Source organism: Lepus europaeus, chromosome 3, assembly GCF_033115175.1.
Source record: "Lepus europaeus isolate LE1 chromosome 3, mLepTim1.pri, whole genome shotgun sequence".
NCBI lineage: Eukaryota > Metazoa > Chordata > Mammalia > Lagomorpha > Leporidae > Lepus > Lepus europaeus.
In genome coordinates, this window is record NC_084829.1 from 45886768 (window position 1) to 45900704 (window position 13937).

General features: G+C 37.0%; 1 protein-coding gene across 3 annotated transcripts in view; it reads left to right on the plus strand.

Moving 5' to 3' along the window:
* ENPP4 (ectonucleotide pyrophosphatase/phosphodiesterase 4) overlaps nucleotides 1–13937 on the plus strand; it is a 171018-nt gene that overhangs the window by 6350 nt on the left and 150731 nt on the right. Inside the window, exons 2-4 of one of the 3 annotated variants that reach the window (XM_062186213.1) lie at nucleotides 1807–2665; nucleotides 3974–4144; nucleotides 5720–9157. In XM_062186213.1, the coding sequence (XP_062042197.1) occupies nucleotides 1831–2665; nucleotides 3974–4144; nucleotides 5720–6081 (1368 nt within the window). In that variant the 5' untranslated portion in view covers nucleotides 1807–1830 and the 3' untranslated portion in view covers nucleotides 6082–9157. Of the gene's footprint in view, nucleotides 1–1806; nucleotides 2666–3973; nucleotides 4145–5716; nucleotides 9158–13937 lie in introns of those variants that run through there. The other 2 variants (XM_062186212.1, XM_062186214.1) reach the window with 2 other exon arrangements.

Sequence of the window (13937 nt, forward strand, 5' to 3'; positions counted from 1 at the left end):
CCAGGAGCCAAGAGCTTCATCAGGGTCTCCCATGTGGGTGCAGGGGTCCAAGTACTTAGGCCATCTTCTGCTGCTTTCCAAGGCATATTAGCAGGGAGCTGGATAGGAAGCAGAACATCTGGGACTCCAGCCGGCACCCATATGGGATGCTGGCGTTGCAGGTGGTGCTTAACCCACTATGCCATGGCCCCCTCAAACAACACAGATCGTCCAGTTGGTATGTTTGAAATAAAGTCTCTACCTTGAAGTAATTGCATTCTAGTTTGGAGAAAGAATTCACAATAAATTACTTGTGAATCTGATGAACATACTGATCTTATGCTCACCACTGCTTAAGATGTATACCCCTGTGGCCATGCCATGGTCTTCTTACCCTAAAATAGTGAATTTAGTCACCTTACTCTGGCTACAACCTCACATCTTTGCATCTTTCTCTGAAAGTGACTCTTAAAACATCGATTCTCTGACTTCCTCAGAACCTCTAGTCCAGAACCCTCTTTACTTTTCACATATCTATCAGTTTCAGCTTAGATACTGCAGCTCAAACTTCAGCCGCTCCTTAGCGCCTTCACGTTAGTCTTTCTTCAGATTCTGGCAGGATCTCCAGCCCGGGGAGAATCAGCTGCCTGTTTTGTTCATGCCGGTGCCAGGGTCATTTAGTAGGGAAAACAGTGTCGCTCTGAAAAGTCATGATGCTGTGTGTGAGCATGGCTGGTAAGCCCTGCTGTTTCCTCATATGCTCCCATTCTCTGTAATGGCCATTTCAGGTATTCTCTGTGTCCCTCTGACCTCTGCAGCACCCTACTCACTCACAGTAATTAACAGTACTTCCAATCAACAGAGAAGGCAACTTTACCTCCAACCTTCAAACCTGTTAGCTGGTCTAGCTTTGGTTCCTTCTCTCGTGTCACAATGAAGAGGCATGCTACCACTCCACAGTGAATCATTCTACTTAAATCACATATCCTGTTTCTCTAGAGACACAGAAAACAGAAGGCAGGGAGATTTATTATGAGAAAACTTTTGGTAGTTAATGGGTTATTTTTTGGAAGGGTAAAAAATAAAGAACAGCTCTGAGGCTGAGTATCAGGAAGAATAGTTATGTCTTTGATTGTAAAGCAGAAGTTGAAGAAGAGTGTGGTGGTGAGACTCATTTCAACAGCTGTGGAGTTTCTTCAGCAGTTACTGTGGCATTCAAGTGCCGGTGGGCTTGGTCTGTTTGTTAGTCAACCTTGTGTGAATGTTGGGGCAGACAAACTGAAGTGGAACCTTTTTCTCAAATAGCATCTTTCTCACTCCCATTTTGTGTGCCAGTGCTTTTCAATAAGAAGTAGGGTATACCAATATGTTAGAATTTCCAGCAATGGCTGAAAGTGCTAACTATGGGTTAGCATTCATTAATCTAGAAAAATAAGCTTCCTCTCTAGAGCCTCTGAAAGCTTGGCATTATTTGTGTTTTGTACAAAAGAATCCTTTTTGTTTTTACATCTAAGTCTTCAGGATAATTTCTGTTGTTGTACATGAACAAGGCAGCCAGACAGCCATATAAGACTTATAGAAAACTGTAAGACTGGCCCGTTTCACGTTCAGAGCATTAAGGGTGGGGCAGGACATATACAAGTGGGAATTTGATAACTTTAGCCTTAATCAGTTCTTTAAAAATAAACATTATTTAAGTTACCATAGGTAAAACTGGAATACAAAAGATTTTTAAATATTGGTTATTTTTGCCAGTTGGCTAAACTTCTGAAACCTAATCAAAATCAAATAGTATTACTGTCTGTGAATTGTGATTCTGTGTTTCAGGGGCTCTGGTTGCTGTCCTTCAGCATGTTCACTATGAAGTTACTAGTAGTGCTTGTGTTTTCTGGACTTATAACTGGTTGCAGAGGCAACTCTTCCTACATTTTGCCACCCAAGCTACTCCTGGTGTCCTTTGATGGCTTTAGAGCTGACTATCTGCAGAACTATGAATTTCCTCATCTCCAGAATTTTATCAAAGAAGGTGTCTTGGTGGAACATGTTAAAAATGTTTTTATCACAAAAACATTTCCAAACCACTATAGTATTGTAACCGGCTTGTATGAAGAAAGCCATGGAATTGTGGCTAATTCCATGTATGATGTTGTCACAAAGAAACATTTTTCTGACTCTAACGACAAGGATCCTTTTTGGTGGAATGAGGCAGTACCCATTTGGGTGACCAATCAGCTTCAGGAAAACAGATCCAGCGCTGCCGCTATGTGGCCTGGTACTGATGTACCCATTCACAATGTCACACCTTCTTATTTTATGAATTATAATTCTTCAGTGTCATTTGAAGAGAGACTAAATTATATTACCATGTGGCTAAGCCATTCAAACCCACCAGTCACCTTTGCAACACTCTACTGGGAAGAACCAGATGCAAGTGGCCACAAATATGGACCTGAAGATAAAGAAAACATGCGCAAGGTGTTGAAAGAAGTAGATGATCATATTGGTGCTCTAGTTCAGAAACTCAAGTTGGTAGGGTTGTGGGAAAATCTTAATGTTATTATTACAAGTGATCATGGGATGACCCAGTGTTCTCAGAAAAGACTGATAAACTTGGATCTTTGCCTCGATCATTCAAACTATACTCTTATAGATTTGACCCCAGTTGCTGCAATACTTCCCAAGATAAGTAAGTAAACTTTTTAGCTAATTGAATATTACTGTTTGAATGGGGCACTTGCTTGAGGAGAGAGGGTTGTATAAAATAGTTGAGTTCTGGCTGTGATTCAGGACCCACATGCTTATGGTTACTTGGGGTAGGATGTCTGAAGCCTTCATAAAGATCATGGAAGATGAGTATTATAAAACAGCTCTGCCTGAATTTCACCAAGATAAATTTGTCTTTTAATTCCATCTTTTTGAAAAATATTTATTTTATATTTTTATTGGAAAGGCAGAATTAGAGAGAGAGAAAGAGAGACTGGGAGATCTTCCATTTGCTGGTTCATTCCCCAAATGACTGTAATGGCCAGGGCTGGGCCAGGCCAAAGCCAGGAACCAGGAGTTTCGTTGGGATCTCCCATGTGGGTGCAGGGGCTTAAGCACTTGAACCATCTGCTGCTGCTTTCCCAGGCGCATTAGCAGAGAGCTGGATCAGAAGTGTAGCAGTCAGGACTGGAACTGGCACTCATATGGGATGCCAATGCTGCAATGCCTAACCTACTGTGTGATAGTGCAGGGCCCTTAATTCCTTCTTTCCACAAACTTTTTGAAATGCCCTTGTATTTTTTCTCCTTTAATTTACAAGCTTTGAGCAGTAGTCTTACAGTTTAGGTCAAAGTGATTATTTCTGTGTTTTTTGTTATGTTTTTTAATTAATGAGGAAAAGGAAATTTTATACATGAAAAACCTTACATTTTAAAGATCTGTCTTTATTTATTTGAAAGGCAGAGTGAAAGAGAGGGAAAGATCTTCTGTTTACTGGTTCATTCCCCAAATGCCTGCAACACCTGTGTTTCTTATGTGGGTGAGAGGGACCCAAGTACTTGGGCCTTCCCTGCTGTGTACTGAACCAGCACTTCCATATGGGATGCAGGCGACCTAAGAGGTGGCTTAACCCACTGCACCACAGTACCTGCCCCAACTAGACATTTTAGTGAGCTATACCTTTCTTCTGCCAATGGCCGAAATAATTAGTATTCATAGTAATATGTAATTAGTTTATATTTACTTAGGAAACTAGACAGGAAAATTGCCCCCTTTCTATAAAAGTACACTAGGATACAAAAGGAAAAAGAGAAGGGAATGCTTGTGAAGAGGAGTGAGTGTGTTTGTTCCCAGCATTGTCACATAATTGGTATTGCTCTGTTTTACAGAATCAAGAGTGGTTTTAATAGATGATGTTCAGAATTTATTTCCCGTTATTCTAGTTGGATGTATTTTTTTCCTTATCAGCCAATCATGACTTTTTCCTTTTTGCTTTTCCTTTTGCTTCCAGATAAAACAGAGGCTTACAACAAGCTGAAAAACTGTAGTCCTAACATGAATGTTTATCTCAAAGAAGATATTCCTAACAGATTTTATTACCAACATAATGATCGAATTCAGCCTCTTATTTTGGTTGCTGATGAAGGCTGGACAATTGTGTTAAATACATCATTATCAAAATGTGAGTATTTATTTGGAGTATCTCTTTTGTAGCCTAGGATGAATTACATGTTATGACTGTTCTGTTGAGAGGGTACTTTAATTCAGAGATGCTCATTCCATATGATTTGTTCAGTTTTTGTCTAGATCATTCTCAGGTCTTCGTGTGATAGGAATTCACCTGCAGATTAGGATGGATAATTTTAACGGTGAAGGAGTAGTTTCACTTTGTTACTGAAACTGCAGTTACTATCAGTAATTTTTGTGATTGGTTCTCTTAATTTGTAGAAAGTAAAAGAGAAGTAAAGAAAGTGAAAGGGGAGAGAAAATTCCTTTTTTTTTTTTTTTGTATTTTAAAAACTCTGAGGAACTCTGAGACTTTTCCTAATGATGAAATAATTTTCTCCAATGCTGCAGCTGTTTAGAACACTGGGCATGAACCAGAAAGTAAACAAACAGCCCAACAGGTAAATAAAATGGATGTACCAATCTGTCCTGAAACTGAAAAAACGTATAGGAGCATGGTACAGGGATTGCCTCAGCTGAAGCTGATTTGTGCCTGTTTCACATTCAATTTGTATTCTTTGAGAAAAATTTGATTTTGTAGTCTATTGCAAGAGGTAAGCAAACTTTTTCTCCAAGGGCCAGACTTTGTGGACCAGCCAGTTCCCTGTCTCAGCCCCTCAGCTCTGCTTTTGTACTGTGCTTGCGGCTATGGATGATTTGTAAATAAAGGAAGTGGTGTGTGTCACTGAAACTCTGTTTACAAAACAGGTGGAGGCCGTCTTTGGCCATGGGCTGTAGTTTGCAGATCCCTGATCTGTAGCAATCCAGAAGCATCAGGCAAGAATAAGAAATTCTAAGGGTCAGTGGAGTTCATATATTATTTCTATTTATGCTATTTTAAGTACTCATTGTCAAAAACCTGGAAAATACAGGGTAGTGTAGAAAAAAGGTATTGGAAATATATATCAGAGATCATTACATGTTTTCCTTGAGTCACACTTTACTGGAGTTGTAAGTGGAAGTCATGTGATTAGACTTCACATTGAATACAAGAATTCCTAGTGTAAGATTCTCACTCATCTGCCCTCCCTGATATTGAGGTGTTTGTTAACTGTCAGCAAACCAGTCATAGGTCACCCTATTTCTTATCGCAGGAGCAATTCGGGTAGGTAGGGTTGGAGATGTGCTGCTTCCCTATTCACTGCTTTCCTTACTTCTGCTCTCCCCTGGCTATACAGAGCCCTCTGCCTGACCCACTCTTTTCTGTCACTGGCACTGTTTGCAGTGATCTTTGTGCAAACAATGCTGGAGGTCAGAGTAAGTGAGGCGAGGTCTGACAGATAAGTGGATCAGGTTGGGAAGCAGCCCAAGGCCGTGACAGATTGGGAAATAGGGAACATGGCTGAGTTGTGAGAAAATAGAAATTTTTAATTCTGGCTCCTTTTAGGTTCGACTAACCAGAATCTTACTGAATGCGAATTAGACTGACAAAAATCTAGTGCAATCTAGTGTGTTTATATTAGAAACAAGTTATTTTGTAATTAGAAAGGCTGGTCTTGTTTACTAATGTCGTTTTGTTCTTTTTCAGTAGGTGACCATGGTTACGATAATTCTTTGCCTAGTATGCATCCGTTTCTAGCTGCCCACGGTCCTGCATTTCACAAAGGCCACAAGTACAGCACAATTGACATTGTGGATATTTATCCAATGATGTGTCACATCCTGGGAGTAAAGCCACATCCCAATAATGGAACCTTTGGTCATACTAAGTGCTTATTAGTTGACCAGTGGTGCATTAATCTCCCAGAAGCCATTGGAATTGTGATCGGTGCACTCTTGGTGTTAACTACTCTTACATGCCTCATAATAATCATGCAGAACAGATTCTCTGTACCACAGCCATTTTCCCGACTTCAGCTACAAGAAGATGATGATGACCCTTTAATTGAGTAACCAGTGCTGGGGTTTATACAAAGAGTTCGTTAATCATAAAACTAAGGATACATCCATGTAATACTCCTAGAACCATGGAAAAGTATACTTTGGAAGACGATTTTGTCCAAGCATGCTGAAATTATTTTGTATCATTTTTCCTTGTGTTTTGTTTTGGTACATTAGCCAACATGACCCTGACCATGGTAAACGTGCAAATAAATCATTAGTTGGCACCATCTATTTCTGTAACTAGAAGTAGCTTTTGAGAAAAAAGCTCCCTATGCCTTTTTTTTTTTTTTGCAGTGAAGATATGATACATCTTTTAAGAAACATACCAAAATTTAATAGGCATGTTTTTCTAATAAATTTATATATTTATAAATGAAACATCAGAAATCTTTATGCAATTTGTGGATTTTGTGTATCAGGGAGGGAAAGTTTGCTATATTTTTATATTTATCTTTAATTAGTCTGTACCTCAAGTAAACCCTTAATGTAAGAGATCTTCTAGTTTTTAATAAAATTGGTTAGCCAGACAGAAAAGATCTAAGATACAAAGAATTTATTTTAAAGAAAATTATTAAGAAACAAAAACAAAGACCGTGTGATATAAAGCCTATGTTTTCACCATTGCCTGTTAAGACCGTTCGGTTGGTGAAATCTCAAAAGTCAAATTTTTAAAAATTATTGCTATTAAGATTAGCAATCGGTTATTGGTATTTATTCTTAATGCCTGTGTAAGTTACTGTGGGGTGTGTGTGTGTTTGCATGTAAGGGTGTGTAAATGTTAGTGTGTTATGGGTCTTACAGAAGCAGATCAAAGGGGACTGGACTGTAGCCAGGCTTCTGCATTGCCCTAGGATATAGCTCTCAAGAAAGGTTATGTTTTGCACTTCATATTTGTTTACTTTCTTCTCACAAGTTAAAATGATAATGTTTAACAACTTGTTATTTTTGGTTGCCATTTTTAACCTTTTTCTGCTATTTATTGTGACCTGAGATATTCAAGTGCTGTAGAAACATTCATGGCCTGAATGCAAATCTGATTTTGATTGGGTCCAAATCATGAAGAGAGATTTTTATATTTACCTTTGGGACTTTATGCCTTACTTTTTGGACAATAATTAAGAAACTTAATTCTCTCTCTGTATCCTTCTCTCTTTCTCTCTAACTCTGCCTTTCAAATAAATAAAATAAATCTTTAAAAAATGGAAAGAAAACCTAAAATGGCATTTAACATTTTCCCATCTTTTATACCATTCGTATATGTTAAGTGCTAGAGTAGCCATGGTGCTGTCTCTGTTTTTTTCTCTCCTAAATTTGGATAATGGAAATACTCACTCTGCTCATATCTTTTCACATGTGTTTTCAGAGCCAGAGATTTGTTGTGAAAGAAGAACTGTCATCTTGCCTTTACTAGGTTGTACCTTTTAATAATCAAAATTAGTATGAAGAAACTGGTAGTGGCAGACTAGATTGTATTCACTGTGGGGAGAAATTGGATTTGAGAACCATTTACCAGGCTCTGATGCAAGAAATTTATATTAATAGTGTCGTATTTAAAATGCTAACAATATAAACTAAATGGTAACTTATATAGATATGAATCTGATTTTTCAAGTACAATAAATATACAGCCCAGTTACATATTGGCTATGTGTGATGATAAAACTAACAGTGGTGCCTATCACCAAACATATAAGCCTCCTATGGGATCATTGCTAACTTCCTGAGCCTGGTATTTGGTGCCTATTGTATCTGAAGTTTCTAAGAAGCATTTCCATACCCTGCATAAATAATTCATACTATTGGTCATAATAGAACAGCATAATAAATAAATGAAATAAAAACAGTAAGACTGATTTTACTTTTTGATAGATTATATTTTTGCTTACTTTTCTTCATATAAAACAGTTATTCTAAAGGTTAATAGCTTATTTAAATGAAATAATAGGAAATGCCCTTTCCATGTTAATTTCTATTAAAGAATAGAACTGTTGCATTTGAAACTTTTTTCCTACATAGTGGACATTTTTGACTTGTCTAAAATAGAATGTTTTGTACTTGTTGACTAGAACTTAGTTCTTGCAATGGTGTGTTAGCTTGATAGCTATCTATGAATTTCAGAAGTGCGTACATGGCATCCAATCAATGAGTGAGTTTTATGGAGGATGGAATAGGAAAAGATTTATTGTTAGTACCTTAACCCTACCAACAAGACTTTTAACTATTTATCTTGTTTTTCATTCCATTCTCTAAATATTAGATTTAATTTTACATTAGGTATTTTTTCAAAGTGTACGTTGGTGGGACAAGAAGAATAGTATTTATTTAATCAAATATAACTTTATAAATTGTATTGAACTTTGTGTTAATTCATTTGTATATTTAAAAAAATCATCACTGTTAAAGTCAAGGATCCTGTAGAACACTGAGAAGATCTTGTAATAAAGTTAACCTTGTACAGTTTGGAGTGTATTTTGTTAAATAATTAAGTGACATGCTGCTGTGTTTTCTGAGTGGTTGAAAGTATTTGACTCTAGGAAACATTAATTGTTTATGACAACAATATGCAAATATAATAGGAAAGCTATGAGTTTTTGGTTACTTCAGAGTAAGTACATTTACTTATAACTTTGGGACAGTTGTGTTACTGCTAATCTGTGTTATTCTGCTAAACAGCAACAAAATATTTCAATGCCTTATGCAGTGGGCTCTGTGTGATTATTCTGTTAGGCTTGGAATAAGAATCTACAGATAAATTCTTGAAAGATTAAAGGAGTATATCATTTTGGGTATCTCCTCTTTTGGCCATCTCTTGTAAGCTTTAAAGATGTTTGTATTTATATTAATTCCTTTTACTTGGAGGATTTTACTTCATTGTTAATATATAAAATTACAAATGAAAGACAAAGATGAGATATAATAGGTGTATTTATTGTCACTTTTTAAAGTAGTACATAAATAACATGAATGTGCTTTAAAGAAATTCATATGTAGTGCCTTAAGTTAAAAAATATATTTTGACTACTTTGATTGTATAATAACATTGCTTATGATTAAAACATTTATGTGATTAAAATTTACCAAAGCATTCTTATTGTGATTATTAAATATAAAGAGCAATATCATTGATTATTTTTAATTTGTCACCTTCCTGCAAAACACACATTTTGTGGTAGGATGTCTTGTCATGATTTAATATTATTGCAAAATCTTTCAGAGTCATTCATTATAGTTTTTTTAAAAAAAAACAGGTATAAGTTTATAACATTTACTCAGGTTTAAAACAGTGTATAATATAATTCCAGCATTAGAAAGAAAGACAAAGTATATTTTGCAGAACCTTGAAAACTATCACTTCAGTATGCAGCTTATTGTAGAAGTGAAGTTACTGGTTACAAAGCAGTAATGATGAAGGTGAGGGTGGTTATAGTACATAGCCATAGGCATTTAATGTCTCAGCCAAATGAATATAAATGAAATTAGAGTTCCCTCTGCTAGAGCAATGATTAATTCATTTCCTGTTTTTCATAACAGTGAACACTACTGTGAACCATGGGAAAATGAAATGAAAGATAACTATGGAAGAGAGTTCTTTGAAATTGAACAAATTACTTGTATGTACTCTCCAGTGGGCAATTTAAACAGCTGTAAAAACCATTGCTTGAGAGAGTATGTGAGAATTCAAATTATCTGATTGATTCTTGGAGTCCTTTATGCCTCTGTGTGTGTGTATACAAACGTGTGCAGATAATTTTAAGGGTTGAAACTAGTAGTCCTCTGACTCATGTCCAATGATCAAAATGACTTGGGAGGCAAAGGCGGAGTCTGCACCCAAAGAGCAAGCCAATCTTCTGTGCAGGCCTTGTTTTTCCACATCTTTGGTGTCTGTGAAACCGAACCTAATCTCTCCCTGATGGCTTGGTGGTGATGATTTGTAGGTGCTTATGTGTCTCCAGTCCAGATCTCCCTCTTGTGTTAAAAGTCTGAATTACAAGTTGCTTAATGAGCATTCTTTTCGTATCTACTATGCTTTACTTCACTTTCAGAGACTGGGATGGTAGAAAGGGAAAGGACCAATAGAAATTAGCCCCCAAACAAGCACAGATACATATTTTACAAAGAGATTTCTGTCAGGCAGTAATACTGATTTACAGTTGTTTAAATTTTCTACTGAAAAGAGTGAATATATATATGTATTTTTATACTCCATATTTCTGTGAAGGCTTCCCCTAATTTTTTTCCCCTTCTAACAGAGCATGTAGGATTTCTTTTCCCATTAATGGCATATTGTGTAATTCAAACCAGCCCTCTAGCTGAAGACAGGAAAATCTGGAAAAAGTATAAGATTTGTGCCCAAGCATTGAGAAAATCCCAGGGAAGTGAAGAGTGAGGCACAAAGATTCAGAAGAAGGAAGAAACTTAAGTGTAAGCCCCAAATGGCGTCTGAATTCTGGAAGAGGGAGTCATATCAAAGACAATTTAAAAAGTGTACAAAAATATAAATTTAAAAGCATGAATCAAAAACTGGTGAGACTAAGTAAAAAGAATCTGTAAACACAACCGAAGAATTTAGTGCTGTAGTTGATTGTAATTGATTGTAGCAGTTAGACTACCACCACCAACAAAAATCGGGAGACAGAAGAGCTGGATGATATCAACTACCTTAGTTTTTGTGACATTTAAAGATTACAGCCCCAAACTGCACAAGACATTTTTAAAGTGCATTGGAAGAATTATCAGGATAGGCCATTTGCATTACCCTAAAGGATTGCAGTCTTACAAAGTGTGATTTTGGACCACAATTGAATTAGATTAAATAGCAGTGTGATCCAGAAAAAGCTTAAAAGTCAGAAATTAAGTAGTATATTTACTGTTTTGTACTTTATGGATCAAACAAAAAGGAAATGAGAATATATTTCACAGTGAATGATGATGGATATAAACATCAAGTTCAGTATGCAGCTTAAGTGTTGGAAATTTATAACTTTGAATAAGACGAGAAGAAAGGTTCAAAATCAACTGAAGCTACTGCTTTAGGAAACTAATAGAAAAAAATTCAAAATAAGTGGGAGAAAGGAAATAAAGTCTACAAAATGGAATAAAAGCAATACTGTTTCATATGGTTATTCTAAGCATTGAGTTACTATATACAGAAGTTACTATATTTAGAAGAATGGTTGGAAAATGACAAGTTCCCAAAAAGTGTTAGCTGTTGTCATTATGCTTTTTATACTTAGCAATGATTCAGGAAATTCTGTTTCTATTAATGGCAGAATAAGGGTTCAGGTTAATTCCTCCACTAAAAATAACTTAAAGACCTGAGCTTAATATTTAGAGTCCTTTTTTTAATTAAAAAATTTGAGATTATTGTAGTTACTTGAAGTTGTAGAAGAGAATAGAGACATCCTTGTATGCTTCAGCCATTTTCCAATTTTGAAAATTGGAGTACAAGTCAAGATTGAAAAGGTTCATGGAAAATTTGCATTATACTTTTTAAAGGTAACTTTAAAAATTATTTGAAAGGCAAGGAGACAGAGAAATACACACACAGAGTAAGATGGAGGGAGAGAGGGAGGGAGAGGGAGGGAGGGAGGGAGGGAGGGAGGGAGGGTGAGAGAGAGAGAATCCTATCCATTGATTCATTTCCCAAATGTTCACAACAGCCAGAGGTGGGCCAGCAAAAGCCAGGAGTCTAGCACTCAGTCCAGGTCTTCCACTTGGGTAACAGAGACCTAACTATTTGAGTCTACTGCCTGCTAGGATCTGAATTAAAAGATAGCAGTCTGATAAGGGGTGCATCTCAAGTAGAGTATTAACTGCTGTGCCAATTGCTTGTCTCTGCATTATTTTTTTTTTTTGTTTTTATTTTAGACAGAGTTAGAGAGAGAGACAGAGACAGAGAGACAGACAGAAAAATCTTCCTTCCTTGGTTCACACCCCCCAAATGGCTGCTATGGCCGGCGTGCTGCGCCAATCCGAAGCTAGGAGCCAGGCGCTTCCTCCTGGTCTCCCATGCAGGTGCAGGGCCCAAGGACTTGGGCCATCCTCCACTGCCTTCCTGGGCCACAGCAGAGAGCTGAACTGGAAGAGGAGCAACCGGGACAGAATCCGGTGCCCCAACCGGAACAAGAACCTGGGGTGCCAGCGCCACAGGCAGAGGATTAGCCTAGTGAGCCATGGCGCTGGCTCCTGCATTATTTTTTAATACCACTTTCCCACAAACTTTTTGAAGCTCCCTCACATAGTATCATATCAGGTATTGATGTTGATATAATTTACCAATATTCATAATTCCTCAGCTTTACTTGTGCTCATTTGTGATTTAACTTTGATAGAATTTTACCATCTAAATAAGTTTTATGGATACCACCAAAGTCAAGATACTGGTTCTGGATTAAATGTTTGTATACCCTTCCCCCAAATCCTATCTTGAAGCTGTTTTAGATGAGGCCTCTGAGAGGTGATATCAATGAGACCACTGAATTTATATCCTCATAAAAGATGAGAAAGAGATACCAGAGCTCTCCCATCCTATCTGCCATTTGGCCATCTACAAGCTAAGAAGACAGCCCTCACCAGGAACCAAATCTGCTGGCACCTTGATCTTAAACTCCTCATTCATCCTAACTATGGCAAATAAATGTCTGTTGTTTAAGTGACCTGGAGGTGACTAATAAAATACTGAGTGGTTCCAATACCACAGGAATCCTTTATGCTACCTTTATATAATCACCCTCTATTGCTAAAATGTCATTTTAAGAATGTTGTGTTTAGAGTATTATTTGATGTAGTATGTTATTCCATCTAGAATGATTTCATGGAGATTTCTTCCAAGTTCTTAGACATATCAGTAGATCATTCCTTTTTTATTGTTGAGTAATATTCCATGGTATAATTGTAACATAGCTTGTTTAACCATTCAACAAATTAAAAGATATCTGATTCCAGTGTTTGACTATTATGCATAAAGCCACGATGAGCATTTATATATATATTTTATAAATATAAATTTTCATTTGTGATAATTGCATGAGAATGAAAATAGTGGGACCCATTCTTCTTTTTATAAGAAACTGTCAAATTTTCTCAAGGTTGCAACATTTTATATGCCCAGAAACAATGTATGAATGTTCTAGCTTCTCTGCATCATTGCCAGCATTTGATTTTCTCAACTGCTTTTCACTTTAGCTCTCTGATACCTGAGTAATGGCATTTCATTGTGGCTTGACTTTGCATTTCCCAGTGGGTAATGATGTTGAACCTATTTTCATGAGCTCATTTGCCATTCATAGTTCTTTGGGGAAATGAGTGTTAATGTCTTGGCCTATTTATGAATTGGATGGTTTGTATTTCACTCTTGGGTTTTGAGAGTTTTAAAATACATATAATCTAGATGCTAGTCCTTTGTTAGATATGTGCTTTGTAAATATTTTTCTCTCAGTTTACAGCTTGTCTTCATATGGATTTTCACAGACAAGAAAGGTTCACTTCAATAAAGGTCAGCTTTCTGATTTTTCATTCTTTGCATTGTGCTTTTGTTGATAAGTGTAAGAGGTCTTCCTGTCTAGGTCGTAATTTAATTTTTTGAATTATTTATTTATTTGAAAGTGTGTGTGTACGCACACACATGTGTGTGGGGAGAGAGAGAGAGAGAGAGAGAGAGAGAGAGAGAGTGCGAGCAAGGTTCCAACCACTGCTTTACTCTTCTTACTCTTCAAATTGCTGCAATGGCTGGACTTGGCCAGGTTAAAGCCAGGAGCCTGGAACTCCATTTGGGTCTCCCATGTGGGTGGCAGGGGCCCAAGTACTTGGGCCATCTTCTGCTGCTTTCCCAGGTGCACTAGCATGGAGCTGGATCAGAAGTGCAA